The sequence below is a fragment of the Chrysemys picta genome, chromosome 3, assembly GCF_011386835.1.
Source record: "Chrysemys picta bellii isolate R12L10 chromosome 3, ASM1138683v2, whole genome shotgun sequence".
Lineage (NCBI taxonomy): Eukaryota > Metazoa > Chordata > Testudines > Emydidae > Chrysemys > Chrysemys picta.
This window is the reverse complement of record NC_088793.1, coordinates 78197791-78214948: the sequence shown is the minus strand read 5'-3', so window position 1 is coordinate 78214948 and position 17158 is coordinate 78197791. Positions and strand designations below refer to the sequence as shown.

The window sequence follows — 17158 nt, the reverse complement described above, 5'->3', positions numbered from 1 at the left end:
CCAATTTGCCCCCTCCCCCCATGTGGATTCTTATGCACTTCCACATTACATATTTATTAGCTTGTCTGCAATCAGCATTTGTGTTGCATAACCTGTGCAATGAACATACTTAAGGTTCAATTTACACACTTTTTGCTGTTCATGTGTCACTTTTGTGTCATTATGTTTTCATGTCACCCTGCCCTTATTTTTCCCCATTTAAAGGCACTTTAGCATTACTGGTTGTGTATTTTATTATACCATTTAGCTCTTCCTTTTACTCAGTCTTCTAACACAACATATCACCTTTGTTCTGTCAGCAGTAGAAATGTTCAAGCAAATCTGCGTAAGAGGAAGCAACTGGCAAAACAGAACTTGTGCCAAGCAAAGTTAGGCTGCGGCCTTTGCCTAAATGATTCCTCATCTAAACTCATTCACCATCCAGAATTATAAATGACTAAATTATAGCTAAAAGAGCTCTAAATCTTGCCACTTTAAAAATTCTTCATCTGTATGTTTCAGTATCATAATTCTGTGTGTTTCATAACTAAGTTTTATTTTGCATGTGGGGGAGATAGAGAGCACCATGACCTCAAAATGTCACTCTTTCTTTATCATCTTCAAACATTGGTTTTCAAGAGATTTTTTATTCCAAGTCCAACATTATGTTTGTGAATCACTTAAAAAGGCTTCATCAGTAATTATTTTCATTGCATTTTGAGAGGGGCTCTTTATTTTAGAATCTTCATAGTCCTTGTTCTCTAATGATCTCCCCCAAAAGCTGAAACAGGTTAGCCAAGATACTCTTCACAAATCATTTACATTACTATTAAAACAAAGTCCAAAAAGTTAGTACACAACCAAGGTACAAAGCAATAGTAGAAAAAGTGAGATACTTGGACCATCTCAGTAGCTTCGACTTTTTCCATTTGAAGTTTCAGGCAAGAACATGGAATAGGCATTCTACGAACAAGAAGCAAACATCCATACTGATACTATTGGAACTTTGTGACATTTTTTGCTTTTGACTTTGGAATGCTACTCTCCTGCTTTAGAGATCTGATAGGGTTTGTAAACATATGCTAAGATAGTTCTGATCCTTCCCATTAACTACTGCTTTGTGACTGGAGCCTTCACCTACGAAATTCCATCATAATCCTTTTTCTTCAACTATACAGGAGTGAGTGGGTGTGATTCTGTGGCCTGCGTTGTGCAGGAGGTCAGACTAGATGATCATAACGATCCCTTCTGACCTTAAAGTCTATGATTCTATATGAAGCCATTCCTGGAGATTACAAGCTATGGTCTCACGTGCCAGCAATATATAGAAGACATTCAACGCCATCTCCTTTATTTCAAATGCAAACAATACAACCACTAGGCTATCCTGGTGCCTTGAGGAGCACTTGAACAGTGATTTACATTAAATTTGACCAGGATTGAGCACGATTCTGTTTGGTGCCAACCTGAAAAATGTTCCAGTTGGTGTAGAATATAGTGATTGGCCCTTTAACGAACATAAGTTGCCAAGAGCACATCATCCTGGTCCTCCATTTGCATGGGGAATAAAATGTTCACTTTGAAAAACTGACTTACCCAATATTTCATTCCTGATCTCTAAACCCATCCTTCATGGAATTGGCCCAAGCTACTTAGTCAATCTCTTTTCTCAGTCACAGTCTCTGTTGTCTGCTGCATTCTTCAGGACGAATAGAACTGTCAACTCCAACAAGGAGACTAATGTGTAAGAGACAGCTCTCTCAGTAGCTAGTGAACTGTGGAGCATCCTACTCCAAGATAATAGAATTACCATGACTCTCACTGTCTTTAGAATAAAATGTAAAACTCAACACTGCAACTAAATTTTTGCACAATAATAAAATCAACAATTGGAAGAAGAGGAAAAGAGGTGATTGCTAAACTTGTTTTATAAAGCACTTAGTATGGTAATGAGCACAATATATAAGTACATGTCAGTTTCATTCTGCTACATACAAATAGAAAACAAGTTTGACACCTTTTGAAAATTCTGGACCTTTACTAAATCCAATGGTTTTATATACATTTGTACATGCTATGCTAGCAGGAAGCGAAGAGAGTACAAGCTATATTATTGTCACTTTTACTAAACTACATTTTTAATAACTTATATTGTCTCATGGAAGATTGGGCTTGAAAAACCCACTAGGATAGTAAGAAAGAAGCATTCAGTGGATAGTGGAGGCAAGGAAGGGAGCATAAGCTATCGGACTTCAAACTTAAAAATATATATATATATAAAGCAAGCTTCTAGCCCTTGAGGTTGTAGAGAGAACTTTTCCAACATGAAGTGCTGCCTTGCTTCCCTAAGCAACAGAAACGGGCAAGACTCCAATAAGTATAACTGTTTTCCAGTCTGTGGTCAGCAGTGGCTCTGACACAAATCATGCCAACTTCACTTTGCTGCTGCTTACAAAAGTGAGAAGCACTGGAGCTATTCTTTATATATAGATAGATGGAGCAGGGAATGTATGGAAGACACACTTCACCCACATTCCCCACTAGTCTGAGAAGGAGGAGGGTTCTTATTATTTTTACTCAGTTGCCAGATGGCTGTTTTTCAAAATTGAGATGGTTACTGACTAGCAGCTGATATGAAAGAAGAAAAATGTTATTCAGTATGTAGTGTGAATTATTCTAAACATCTATTTTCTCCTTCCTCCCCATTTAGGTCCTTTGAAATCAGACAGCTGTCTCCCACCTTGTTTGTTGGTCCAGCATGGTATCAACCAACAGGGTAGCTCATAGTTGAGTGGAGGACACCCAGCTGTGACTTTTGGGACCCAAAATAGGGGAAAATGTGTGCTGAGTAATATGTTAGCATAATTTGTGTTTGAATTTCATTCTTATCTTTCCTGTCTGAAATATTTAATACACAAATTAAATATGAATAGGCCACATTTAATTATGTAGCTATTAAGAAAATGTGTAGGAAAGTTGGGGGAATTTATGGGGTTGGGAAGGTGATAGCCCTTACTTAAGATGAGCATTGTGACTTATTTTAGTGAATAGGAAATTTAAGACAGACAGAATCTAATTTTACAGCATAACTATCGTGGGAAAAGTATTGGCAATTTAAAAAAGTTGATGATGAAAGATTTAAAAAACGTTGCGAGTAGGTGTGTTGAAATTAGATATAGGCAGGAAAATGTGTTATGGTTTGATGCCTTAAAGGATAGAGACTTTATAATTTTTTTTTATAATTTATTATTTAAAGTAGAAAGTATTAGTTTGTGGTTATGAAGTTTTTTCCCTTTCAGCACTAGCTCCACAAATCTACATTGGGTGAACCTATGCAACTAGGAATTGAACTGAAGCTGTGTGCAGTAAACTAGGTCATGTCACAGAGGGAAACAACACAGTAAAATGGTCGCTGATCCCTACTTCGGCAAAACAAAAGGGTTCTAAGCTTTACCCTATACTTGACTGACAATTTTTTTCACAATTGGCCAATTTTACTTTACATAAATAAAATTTTCTTTAACTTTAGTTCTAGTGCTGTTTCTGAGGCATTATTGGCATACTCTGCTGTCTTGTAGGGCAGCCACCTTAATGATGGTAATGAAAGAAGCCTGTGTAATGTACAAGAAAATATCTCTGTCCTGTGTAGAGAGTGATGTTTGTATCTTGCAAGTAGGAAAATCTTCATAGGTAATCACTGCAGCTCCTGTCCCCCAAGTCAATGTTCAGACATGAGACTGGGTACTTGATGCAAGGGGTGTTTTGGGACTTCCTGGTGCTCAAGTTTACCCACTCTTTTGGAGTATGTCAATATTGAAATTAAAAACCCATGGCAGGCCCATGCCAGCTAACTCAAGTTTGCAGGGCTTGGGCTAAGGGGCTTCATATTTGCATGTAGACATTTGGGCTGGGGCTGGAGCCAGGGTTCTAGGACCCTGTGAGGTGGGAGGGTCCCAGAGCTCAGGTTGCAGCCCGAGCCCAAAGGTCTGCAATTAAACAGCCCCTTAGCCCGAGTCCCACCAGCGTGAGTCAGCAGGCATGGGCCATCCACACATGTCTAATTGCAATGTAGACGTGTAGTCTCAGGTGATGTGATATAGTGGTGAATGGACCCTGTATAAAAAATGGATTAAAAAGTCTTTCAAGCTTTAACCCCACCTAAAATAGTGCATGGGTGTGGTCCCCATCAAACTGAGGGGTTGGTCACCTATGCAGACAGAAGGTTGCTGCCCCAAATCATTGCATCAAAAGAACAGATTAAGAGAAGTACTGTAGATGAAAATGTCAGAATTTAATTTTTTTAACTCTTGGGTTAACCATTAATTCGCTATCAGGGCCAGATCTGCCAACCTATCTCACATAGAGTAATACAGTACTCCACGTTGTCCCATTGAAGAAAATTGGACAAACTGTGGTGTAAGATACTACTTAGTGCAAGTGTGGCAGGGTGTAGCCCTTAGTGTTTCTTGAATCAGGTGTCCTCTTTCACCTGTGAATTTAAATTGGCTCTATTTATCCTTGGAGAGGTAGGGCAATTTTGTGTTCAGGACAATTCCTAATCCTCTTCCCCCCTCTTCGGTTTTATATTGCCACTTATCATAAAATGTGAGAGCTTTCTGTTGTAAAATTGATAGTATTCATCCATCACTTCTAGGTGTGAACCGTTTTGGGCAGAATTACTTTTGTTTAAATCTCCAACAAATACACTGTTACCCAGGACAAAATTATTATAGACTCTTGGTTTATAAACTCTTGTACTAATTTGGGGGAAAATGTTTTAGGGGTATGATCTTTTTGTTTTCTATTTTTCCTTAGTTATTCGAGCTGTTAGGCCCTGAGGGCTTTGAACTCATAGAGAAACTCCTACAGAATAGGTCTGTGATTGTGGAGAGATCTCGGTCCTGGCCAAATGATGACAAGCTGCAGGCTCTACAAGGTAAGGAACTATTGAATTTTTTTTCAAAACTGATAGAAGCCAGAGTTTTTGAATAACTGCCTGATTAGATGAATCAAACAAGATTTCTTTATTAAAAAGTTTTCACTATATGCATAATTGAAGAAGGGAGCATGATTTGCTTGCCTCTAAGTCTGAATTTAAAAAAAAATATATATATTTTTTTAACTCTCCATTGCTCATTTTTTACCATAGACATTGTGTTGCTCCCTCTTCACCAGATTGTCATGTAGCTGAATCCATGTTTGGTTATTCTTCATGTAGCTTACTGTTTTGCTTTCACCGCATGCTCCTATTGCTCAAATACAAGTCACAGGAGAGTAGCACCTTTGCATTATAGCCACCTTTCAAAAGAATGAGATGTGAAGAAAGGTCAAGGTGGCATACAAGGATTTGTTTTTATAAAGTACATTGCCTTGCATTATAAATAATTAATTTTAAATCAGTGTTATACACTTAAAAAAAAAAAAGGTAAAGAAAAAATGTGTGAGCACTCAGGAAAGACAATAATCCAGGCTATGACACTAACTCCACCCAAACTATCATGGGACAATTATGCTAGAAATGACAGAGAAGCAAGAGACTGAGCCAGCCGGCTCCTCTAGAAGTTCCCCAATTTATGGAGGTTCCAAGCCGCCACGTTATTTATCTTCCTTCAAATCCTTCCTCACCTTTCACCTCTATTGCAATGAGTACAGAAAATTGCCATCTGGTAAAGGCTAAGCAGGTGACACGCTTTGATTGCAGATACTAGTTGGCTAAGAACTGTGAACACTGTTATGCTGTCCTAAAACATCTTATTGTTTTTGTTACCCTGTTTTCCCCCATCTTCCCACTTGTTTCTCACCCTCATGTTATGTCATATCTTTTTTTTTAATTGGAAACTACATGGAATGGAAACGTTCATTTTGTATATGTCCGCACAGTGTATAGCAGAATGGGGGCCTAACCTGCTTGAGGCCTTCAGGTCCCACGACAATATAAAGTTTATGACTGTGCTGCTCAGTTGAGAACCCACCTAGTGATCTGCTGGTTAAAGACTTGGGAGCAGGAAAAGATACCTCAGTTGGGGAGAAAAAGTAGAGCAGTCTGCCAAGAAAACAGTGGTTTTTCCAAGGCCCTGTAGGCATTATAAACTGTACAAACAATGGAGACACTACTAACTGTCCTGCAAAATCTACATGCAGCAAGTCTGTCAGGCCACCAGGAGCAGCTGATGGTTAGATTGGTGAGAGAGAAGCTGCTCATGCATGGGCTTCTTGCACGCTATCTATTTAAGTTCACTTGTTACCAAGTCAGTTACATTAGGAAGCAGTACTTGTTTGACTGTACTGCAGATTATATTAATAAATATGTGCCCAAAGTGTCCATCCAGAGATCCCAGTATAGCAGGAGCTGCCAAGAAATTTAAACGGAAGGATTTGGCAAGGTGACCTAATAGTTGGAAAAGGTGTTTTCACTCCTCTTTTTAGAATGGGAAACCCATGAATAGGATCATCACAATTAAATTATCCAGCAGTAAATTGCTAGTGGTCTTCAGTTTTACAAACCCTAAATAGAAAGTTTTGCTAGCCCGTAAAACTTATGGCTGACAGTAGTAGACTGCAGAGCTGTGGTAGTTAGAGAAGAGTGGATTTATGTCACAATGTATGCCAGCCTTGTGGAGTTGGTAACCCATGGGGACTCTCAAATGGTGAGGGAATACTGTATGTTTCCTCAGTGTTCAATCTTTAGGTTGCTAGTTAGCTTGGAGCCTGAGTGTGCAGAAAATAATTTAGTGCCAATTAATTTAATTGTCTCCCAATACACTAATTGCAAATATGAAGGAATTTTTTGGCAATAGGGGTGGGCGGCACATAGGGTACGTGTGCACAGCCTGTGGCAGCAAGCCTGTCAGTCTGGGTTGAGTGACTCGGGCTTGCAGGACTCGCCCTATTGCACTAAAAATAGCTATGTAGATTTTGCAGCTCGGGCTGGAGCTCAGGTTCTGAAGCTTAGGGACGTGAGTGGGTTCTGAGCCCAAGGTTCAGCCTGAGCCTCAATTTCAATATGCTGTCTACACAGCTATTTTTAGCATGGTAGTACAAGCCCTGGGAGCCCGAGTCTGTCAACCTGAGCTGGGAGTAGACATCTACAGACTGGACCGTCTAGATCTTCCCAGAGAGAAGAACGGCAATAGGTGGAACATGTGAGAAGGGCCCATAAGGGTGGTCTACAGTTTTAAATGTTATATTAAATAACAGAGTTTTAAACATTGTTCGGTGTAGAGAGCCACTCTGGACAAATATGGCATCACAATCGTGTTCGGAAACTAATGTTTTTTTTGTCTGCAGTATACATTAGAATTCCTTTATCTGCTATTGAAACACAGCTATGGGTAGTATGAATACAGTGTACGGCAATGGAATGTGACAGTGAAGAGTGGGATGTTCTGGGTTTTGCAAATGCATCCTGGGAATTTCAGTCTCAGATGAATTCCTAGTCCCGCCCCCAGTTTACCAAAATGCTGTTTTTCAAAGGTTGGCTACAGTTTTATATTTGCAGAATTTAAAATTTGAGGAGTCAGTTGTAAATTGGAAAAATTGTTGAAAGCAAATATGAGATATGAGGAATTGTAATTGTATGTCATAATTTCAGACCTAACTTACCTAAAATGATTTTCCTTTTGAAAGTTACATTTTAAATAAAAACAACTCTAGTAGAACATTGACACAAAATTTATACTACTGTATTAAAAAAGCAATCATCAAAGAAATGAAATCCAATCTCTAGATTACTAAACACCTTACATGGATAGATATTTTTCCAGTCCAGATGTACCAAATAATTACTGTTGATTAAATCTGTTGATGCCAAAACATTTCTTTACAGAAGAGTAATAGTGTTAAATCAAGATGAGTATATATTTTAACTGTGCATGTCTGATTTTTCTGTCAGAATAGCATAGTGGATATTGCACTGGATTGTGACCTAGGAAAATGGTTCCCAACCTTTTCTCTGCCATGGCACACTTTGATACCTTGAATTATTTTGAGGCACAACACCATATTGTCTCCAAATGAACTCATGAATATTCATGAGCCAATCCAGAATGAGGCTAGTGGATTTAAAATCAAACCAATCATAGCGGCTAACGTTAGATCACAATCTGTCTTTTGTGCCAGAATTAACATTTTCAACAGTGGAAACTAACAAACATTAAAACTCAGTGTAAGAACTCTGGGGAAAAAAAACATGCTCAGTGGAGAAAGTGACATCCAGCCCCCACCTCCGCCGTTCAGCCCCCCTCACACCACTGACCTCTACTTCTCCTCCTGCGGTTTTTCCCCTGGGGGGGCTGCAGCGGGATCCCCACTTCCCTTCCAGGCTGGGGGGGCGGGTGGCGGCTCCAGGGGCTCATGCATAATATTTGAAAGAGGCCTTGTCCCGGAGAGCAAAAGTACAGAATGCAATATGGCTCGGACACTAATTCAGATACACGGGAAGGGGTTTTTTATTCTCATTCTCACACGTAGTTTTTCAAAATATTCTGTAGCATGCCTGTTCATGCCCGACGGCACACTGGTTGGGAAACACTGAACTACGGGACCTGAGTTGTATTCCTGGCTCTGCCACTGACCAGCTGTTCGACTTTGGGCACGACACGTCACCTTTCTGTGCATCAGTTTCCCTATTTGTTAAATGGGGATAATAATATTAACCTAATTTATAAGAGTGAGGAGGTTTTATAGATTGTGGCCAACATTTTCAAACCTGGGTGCCTAAAGTTAGGTTCTTTTTCGAGTGATTGCTCATGTGTATTCCACAATAGGTGCGCGTGCTCGCCCTGTGCACCGGTGCTGGAAGTTTTTCCCCTAGCAGCACCCATGGGCGGGGCGGGAGAGTCCCTGCCTGGTGCGGTATAAGGGGAGCTGCGCGCTCCCCACACCCTCAGTTCCTTCTTGCTGCTAGTGAAGGTGTGTTGGAACTGCTCTGCTCCAGCTTTGCTGCAGCTTGTCCCCAGAACTGTTCGTTCGTTCAGCTTTAGTACCTTAGTTAGTTAGCTGTGTAGTTAGTTTAGTCAGTGAGCCCGGGCGCCCCAGGGTTTAAGTTGTGTGGCTCTTGTAGGTGTTCTATGCCAAGAAGTGACTTGCACGCAGACTGTTTGTGCTGATTGGGAGAAACCCATATCAGCGAAAGGTGAAGATTTGCAAATCGTTTAAGCCTCGGATCAAAAGAGAAAGGGACATTAGGCTCCTGGCCATCCTGATGGAGTCAGCGCTGACCCCGACCTGCTGCTCCGAACCGGTACTCGGCACCACGGTGTCCGTACGCGGCGACCCTCTGGTGCCATCGACCAGCCGGCACCGCTCCCTGTCCATGGGGCACGCCAAAAAGGCCAGGAAAAGACTCCCTCTTCACAGTGTCACCGAGGGAAGTCTGGGACAGAGGCTAGGCCCATGTCGGGCAGTCCTCGATCCCCACTGGGCCCCAGGCCTCTGACTCAAGTTGAGCGGAGTAACCTGGCCTCTTCGGGACAGGCCTCTCTGGCTGTCCGGATGCCATCCATGCCTGAAGCCCTCCAGGCGGCCCAGGACGTCATGTCCATGCCGGTGCCTGGAGCGCTGCCGATGTTGGCCCTCCACAGTCGCCTCCGGCCTGGTACCAGTCTCGGTCGAGGTAACGTTCCCGATGCCAATCACCACCCAGCGACCATTCGGGGCAGAGTCCAGGTGGATCGCCCTCGACCAGACTGGCTGGGTCCTGTCCGGCTGGGACTCGCGGTACCGCTTGTCCTCAAGGAGCGAATATCGACGGGACAGCATCTCATCTCAGAGAGGGTACCGCAGTCGGTCATGGCACGGTCATCGATGCCGTTCCTGCTCGGACTCCTGCTCCAAGTCTCTGCCAAGACATCGCAGCCCCGGGCGTCGATCTCTGGTGTCTCGCCGTCGCAGGCCCGCCCATCGAGGCCGTTCACGGAGTAGCTATTACTGTTGGTACCGGTCCTTCACGTCGAGATCGTGGTCCCGTGGCCGTTGTAGATCCCGGCACCGCCGTTCCTCTCGGTCCAGAGACAACAGCAGATCTTACACCAGCCTGGTCTCCGTTCGTAGCAGTCCTTCGGATGGGCCAGCCAGACAACCTGGACTGAGTTCAGTCTGAATTAATACAGTGAGGGATGGCAATAGGTACAGGAAGGATGAGGATTACAACAGTAAGAGATTGAGAGGTGATTAATATAATGTGTGCATCTTGACAGTTTCTCTTTAATGAATCATAACATTCAGACTTTGTCCAATATAGATATTGAGAGAAGTGGGGGCTTAGTCTTTTGGATGTCAGTGTAGGTGGAAGGCATGTGCTGTAAAACGTTTAGCCCAGCAATCAGAATTTAACTCCTGGGTTTAGTTGTTGAAGCTGAATAATTTTCTGCAGAGCCAGAATTACCCAACCCCCGTGCTCGCAGACACAGACTGCTTAGGGAAGTAATACATTGTGTTGGGTCTGTAACCTAGTAGAGCATCCATTTTCTATAGCAGGTACATTGGCTGTACATTGGGGAGGGGCAGACAAAGGCACCAACCAGTTTCCATCCCGTTGTGCCCACCTTGGGCACTGGGTTGTGGGGGAGGAGTTAGTAGCAATTTTGTGGATCTTGTTCACTCCGATGGCGTGGGTTTACGTCTTAGGGTAACAAGGGACTAATTTCTAACCCTGTACACCTGTTCACCATCACGCTAGGTGTTTCACAATTTGGCCCCAAGTGCTGTTGAATGAAGAAGTTGAGGGCATGAAGTGAAGCATAATATTTTCCTAATGATAACATTTAAATTGTTTTCTCTCTGGGGCATGGGCTGTGTCTTTCCATGTGTTTTGAAAGAACGTAGCACATTTGCAATCTAAATAATGCTAGACAATTTAGGCATTAGTAAGCTGTCACAACTTGTTATATTTTGAAAAAATAAACAACCTTTTAAAATCATGTAGAAAAATAAGTCCGTCTCTAATGTTCACAGAGAGCCATATCTGTTTCCATGTTGCAGAACAGTGTAAAAAGCTTGCAGGTGACAACACTAAACCCAATTATGGTTGTCAAGTCACAATTCAATCTGAACAAGAAAAGCTGTTAATGAAACAATATCGTCGGGAAGAAAAACGAATTGCCAGACGAGAAAAACGAGCTGGGGAAGACGGAGAAAGTTTTGGAGAAGGACTAATGTGCTTTGATCCCAAGGAGCTGCGGATGCAAAGGTAATAAACGCCAAAAGTTGAAAAATGCTTGTGCTGTAATTGCAACTTTAATGTATCATAATCATTTATTTTCTTTTAGTTCACCTTTGGCGATTAGATGATTCTGACTTCAAGTCACGTTTTATTACAAGTCTAGAATTTTTTTTGTACGAAACCTAATTTTCTGGGATAAGAAAGCAGTCATCTGCTTAATTAGAATCTTCTTGGTCTCATCCACATAGGTTAGAGATGTAGATTAGGGAGGTAAGCCATCTTCCTGAGTGCTGTGCACACACCACTAGCTTAAGATTTATGAAGTCTATACCAAATGTATCAAACCCCCCCCCCCCACCAGATTAATGGGTATTGTTTTCCATGTTGTCATGTAAAAGTGGAGTTGGGGGAGGGAATGCAAGCAAATAAGGCATTGCATTTGGTATTGAGAAAAACAGCAGTTGGAATTTTAAATATGGAGAACCATAAATTTTGATACACATTATGTACCTGGGAGTGAGAAGAACAAAAACATCAATAAGAACATTCTGTTACTATGATATTAACATACTGTATTTGTTTTTTGTTGTTGTTTTTTTGGCAAGGTAGGTCTGTGATTGGCAGAATTACTTCAGTTATTTTTCTCCTTACAGAGAACAATCACTTCTGAATGCTCGAAGTGTGCCGGTCCTAGGCAGGCAGAGAGAGATGGACTTTGAAAAAATTTATTATCCACATGTTTATGATTCCCAGGCTGAAGCGATGAGAACATCAGCATTCATTGGAGGTGCAAAGGTACACCTTTGGTATCTGACCTTTTCTGAACAATGCATTTATCCTAGTAAATAATATGCAGCTGGGTTTCTTTTGTTCCCTCAGAGGTTTTACTACTAATTGAAGCACTGTACCAAATTTTGCTTCTGCAGATGGTTGAGTATTTTCAAACATTTTATTTTTACTTAGACAAAAATCTTTCTCCTGAGGGGTTGGTTTTCACTTCCATGGAGACTTAAGTCATTAAATATATATTTTTTCTTCCTTGATTGCTTTTCAGAAGCTGTTGAATTGATTCTAACAAAATGTATACTTCCTGAAAAATCCAGGATTTTAATAACTTTCGCCTTAAATTTAGTTAGGCCTATCATTTTTAATAGGAAACTAGTATTGTCTAATTCCTCTCGGTTTTATGAACCAACCTCTGGATGGTAAAATGCCTGTTCTCCCCTCCCCCCCCATTTTTTGATTCTGTTGCCACCTGTACAATTAATAGACATATAGGGATTAATTTAACTTCAAGTTCAGTCACATTCGTTGTTAACTATGTATATGTGAGGATAAGAGATAAATCATTGGTCACTCAATTATTTCTAGCATATTTTCATGCCATTTTTTCTTTCTTCCAGTAACTTTTTTTTTTCCCCCCAAATTGTTACAGATGCTTCTACCGGAGGCAATCCAGAGAGAAAACAACAAAATGTATGAAGAAGTAAAGATCCCCCATAGTGAACCAATGCCTATTGGCATTGAGGAAAAAATAGTTTATATCAAAGACTTAGATGAGGTGAGTAAAACACTTGAAAAGGTAATTAAATGATAGTTTTCTTATTTTTTTTATAATTACTTGTTTGAAGATACATTGCTACTGAATTTTGCAATGATCAAGTTTTATTTAGTAGGTTATATTTAAATGTTAATATTGCAAGGAAATACTGCTCAGTCAGTAATTTAGAGCTGTCATTCCATGCTAAAAAACAAAGCGAGTCAGGAGTACGATATAGTTGCTTACGGAGTCAATTAAAATGCGTCTGTCACTTGTAGTGTCAATGGTAACATTAACAATGCTCCTGATTGGGTTAAAGTCCTATTGAAATGACCACTCAGTCCTATGTGACTGTGGGCAAATCACTTAGCTTCTCTTTGCATCAGGATCCATATTAGTTTAAAAAAATATTTAATTGAGTCACAAAGGTGTTGTGAGATGTTACTCATAAACAGTGGAAGACTGCTTTGGAATCTCAGTGACAATACCTTCAGAATGTAACGTAACTATGGTTTATTCAATTACTATGGGATCTAGATTTACTGCTTATCTTTCATTCATGTCTCATCCTCCCCCCGCCCCCCAATACCCCACATAAATGTTTACTTTATGGAAAGAGGTGCCATATGGAACAGTTCTGTGAAGTTTATACGTAGTACTATAATTACTCAGAACTAACATGACCTTTCACAATTGAAAATATAACTAAAAAGATCTTTTTTGTTAATAGGATGCCAAAAAATTGACCTTTCCATATCATCAATTGGTAGAGTATGTACACTATTGGAAATACTATTGGAAAAGTTACTGAAGTGGCATATTATATATATCCTTTGGAAATAAAGTACTACAGTTGTGAAAAGGATAACAAAATTGAGCTATTGGAACATGCAGCATTATGCCCACTGCTAGCTGAGGGAATGGTGAATTATGTTAAACATAGTAAGAGGACCAAAAAATGCCACCATGGCTAAACCACAAAGTAAAAGAAGTGGTTAGAGGCAAAAAGACGTCCTTAAATCCTATCGCAGAAAATAGAAAGTATCATAAACTATAGAAAGTCAAGTGTAAAAGTATAATTAGGCAGGCCAAAAGAGAATTTGAAGAGAAACTAGATAAAGACTCAAAAACTAACCGCAATTTTTTTTTTTTAAGTACATCAGAAGCAGGAAGCCTGCCAAACAATCAGTGGGGTCACTGGATGATTGAAGTGCTAAAGGAGCACTCAAGGAAGATAAGGCCATTGCAGAGAGGCTAAATGAATTCTTTGCATCAGTCCTCACTGTAGAGGCTGTAAAGGAGATTTGCACACTTGAGACATTCTTTTTAGGTGACAAATCTGAGGAACTGGCCCAGAGTGAGATACTGATAGAGGAGGTTTTGGAACAAATTTATAAATAAAACAGTAATAGGTCACCAAGACCAGATGGTATTTATCTAAGAGTTCTGAAGGAACTCAGATATGAAATTGCAGAACTACTGATTGTGATATGTAACTTGTCACTTAAATCAGCTTCTGTACCTGAACTGGAGGATAGCTAATGTGTCCCCAACTTTTAAAAAGGCTTCAGAGGCGATCATGGCACTTACAGGCCGGTAAGCCTAACTTCAGTACCAGGCAAATTGGTTGAAATTATAATGAAGAACAGAATTATCAGACACCGAGATGAACATGATTTGTTGGGGAAGAATCAACACGGCTTTTGTAAAAGAAAATAGTGCCTCACCAATCTATTAGAATTCTTTGAGGGGGTCAACAAGTATGTGGACAAGAGTGATCCAGTGGCTATAATGTACTTGAACTTTCAGAAAGCTTTTGACAAGATCCCTCACCAAAGGCTCCTAAGCAATGTAAGCAGTAATGCAATAAGAGGGAAGGTCCACTGATGCATCAAGAATAAGTTAAAAGACAGGAAAAAAAGGGGTAGGAATTAAATAGTCAGTTTTCAGAATGGAGAGAGGTAAATAGTGGTGTTCCTGAGGGATCTGTACTAGGACCAGTGCTGTTCAACATATTCATAAATGATCTGGAAAAAGGGGTAAACAGTGAGGTGGCAAAATTTGCAGATGATACAAAACTACTCAAGATAGTTAAGTCCAAAGCGGATTGTGAAGAATCACCAAGAGATTTCTCAAAACTGGGTGACGGGGCAACAAAATGGCAGATGAAATTCAGTGTTGATAAGTGCAAAGTAATGCACATTGTAAAACGAAATTCCCAACTCTACATAAAAAATGATGGATTCTAAATTAGCTGTCACCATTCAAGAAAAATATCTTGGAGTAGAGGGTAATTTCTGGCTGTAAAAAGAAAGGAGAAACACCTAAGTAAACCAAATATATCTGCTTCTCTGAATCCTAGTGCTGATAAATCTCATAAATCTCATAAACCTGAGGGAAAGGGAGAGAAAATGATCTTGAGTGTGAATTTAGAAACAGTCCGATTTGTCTCTTGGCAAGGAAAGAAATTGTTTCAGGGCACACCCCAGTGCAACAGATGTGGGAACCCAACATCCTCCCTCCCCCCACCCCCCAAAAAAAAGAAAGAGAGAAAGAAAGATCTAGTGCATCATCCTTCTCCATGAACAAACACGTCAAAGTATATATTGGAAAAGTGGGATATTGTGGCCTTTTGGCTTTTCCTGTTTTTTTTTATTGTTATAGGTTTTACTTTTAATGTTTTGTAAATATGCTTGCCTAGTCCATAATGTATCTTAAAGTATATTTTAAATCAAATTAATTAAATATGTCGCATTTAAATCTGCCACAATGCATACAGAACACTGCCATCTGCTGGAGAGGTTGTGAGCGATTAGTTTACTATATTTTTGAATTGTGCATGCAGCTATCTCTGCTAAAAATTCCTGTTATTGTTAACTCCCTCCTCTCACTCAATCCTCTCTCACCTATATCTTTTTTAGCCTGTAAGACTGTAATTGCTTAATATATATGTATACAGTGGCTAGATCCCTGTCCTAGTAAGTCTGCTAGGTATTACAATAATGGATGATAACCTAGACAAGAGGAATTCTTTAGTTCTATTTTTGAGGCACAAGCACTTTAGCTTAAGAAAAGATTCTTTAACCAATCTTATTCTAGGACTAAAAGTGTATGTCCGAAATGGTATAAAGGGGCAAATACTCACACCCTTACTCAGTAGAGTGGGGCTTCTCACAGAGTGAGGTGCTACTCACAGAGTGAGGTGCTATTTAACTACCGGTAGATTAAGGGTCATGGAAAATTTGCTAAAAGTTGGCAAGCAATGCAATGAAAGTTTGATAAATGGGGACGACTGTTCAAAAGCAATCAAGTAATTTGTGAAGTTGGACACTAGAGGATTTTTTTTTTTAAAACCTATTATAAAACTTGTTGTAGTTAAAAAGCTTTGTTTGATATATTTTGGAATAAATGAGAGACCATGTATGTGGAAACTTAAATTAGTTCCTTTTTTATATACATAAGGTAGAATTTTAATCTATACTTGAAAATAAAAATTCCCTGAAGATACGCACTTATTAAAAGGAAAAATTAAATGCTCTGAAATATTTGCATAATTGAATAATTTCAGGGCTCATTTATTTTAAATGTGTTGTATGTTTTGAAATCTGGAAACAGTTTTCATTAGATAGTTAATTTTGGTTGAGCTAATTTATCTGAAATATTATGAACTTCTCTTGGAGGATTACAGATTTGCAGAAAGGGTTTAACTTTGTGCTTTGGATAAGATTTTTCACTGGAAAAAGTTTTATGCTGAATACTGATATTAAAAATGTCACATTTTATGGCTGCAGTAGCTCAATTTTTCTCTCCATTTATGCTGTCAGACACTTGATAAATATGGCAGTAGGTATTAACAGCCAAGATTACAAAAGAATATGGTTAGATTCTAATTTTAGCTGGCTTCTCTTTAAAAGTGTGTGTGTGTGTGTGATCTTTTTAAAGATATTCCTGAAATGTTCTGAGTAAAAGCACTAGATTAATACTCTTCTCCTCTTACCCCTTAGAAGATAACTATACAATCTTTCCATGGTGTACATTGGAGGAAACCCCCTCCCCCTAAAAAATCCAAGACTTGCTATCTTTAAGTGTCTGTGTGCTTTTCACTCATTATAGTGACATTCCTGCTGCTATTGAAGTGAATAGCAAAAGTCCATTTATCTCAGTGGTGCAGGATTAGTCTCTCTCTCTCTCTCTGTATGTGTGTGTGTGTATGTATGTGTATATATATATATAATGTAATAAAATACATAGTGGTGTTCATGCATATGTGCTTGAAAATAGAAAGTCCTGGATTTTGTATATTAATACTCTGGCAAATGGTAGTGATCTTAATAGAGATTTTTATGTTGGAAATCAGTTTTTCCTTAAATAAATAAAAATCAAATTTTAAATAACAAAACCAAACTCAAACACCTTTCTGTAGGAAAAAATGTTTTCACTTTTCCATATTCTCCTAGCAACCATTCAGAATATTCAAA

General features: G+C 39.6%; 1 protein-coding gene across 2 annotated transcripts in view; it reads left to right on the top strand.

Annotated features, from left to right (window-relative positions):
• Positions 1-17158, top strand: part of ASCC3 (activating signal cointegrator 1 complex subunit 3) — a 495794-nt gene that overhangs the window by 67053 nt on the left and 411583 nt on the right. For both annotated transcript variants that reach the window (XM_065588248.1, XM_065588249.1), the window contains exons 5-8: positions 4795-4915; positions 10960-11167; positions 11794-11935; positions 12576-12701. In XM_065588248.1, coding sequence (XP_065444320.1) covers positions 4795-4915; positions 10960-11167; positions 11794-11935; positions 12576-12701 — 597 coding nt within the window. The remainder of the gene's footprint in view (positions 1-4794; positions 4916-10959; positions 11168-11793; positions 11936-12575; positions 12702-17158) is intronic.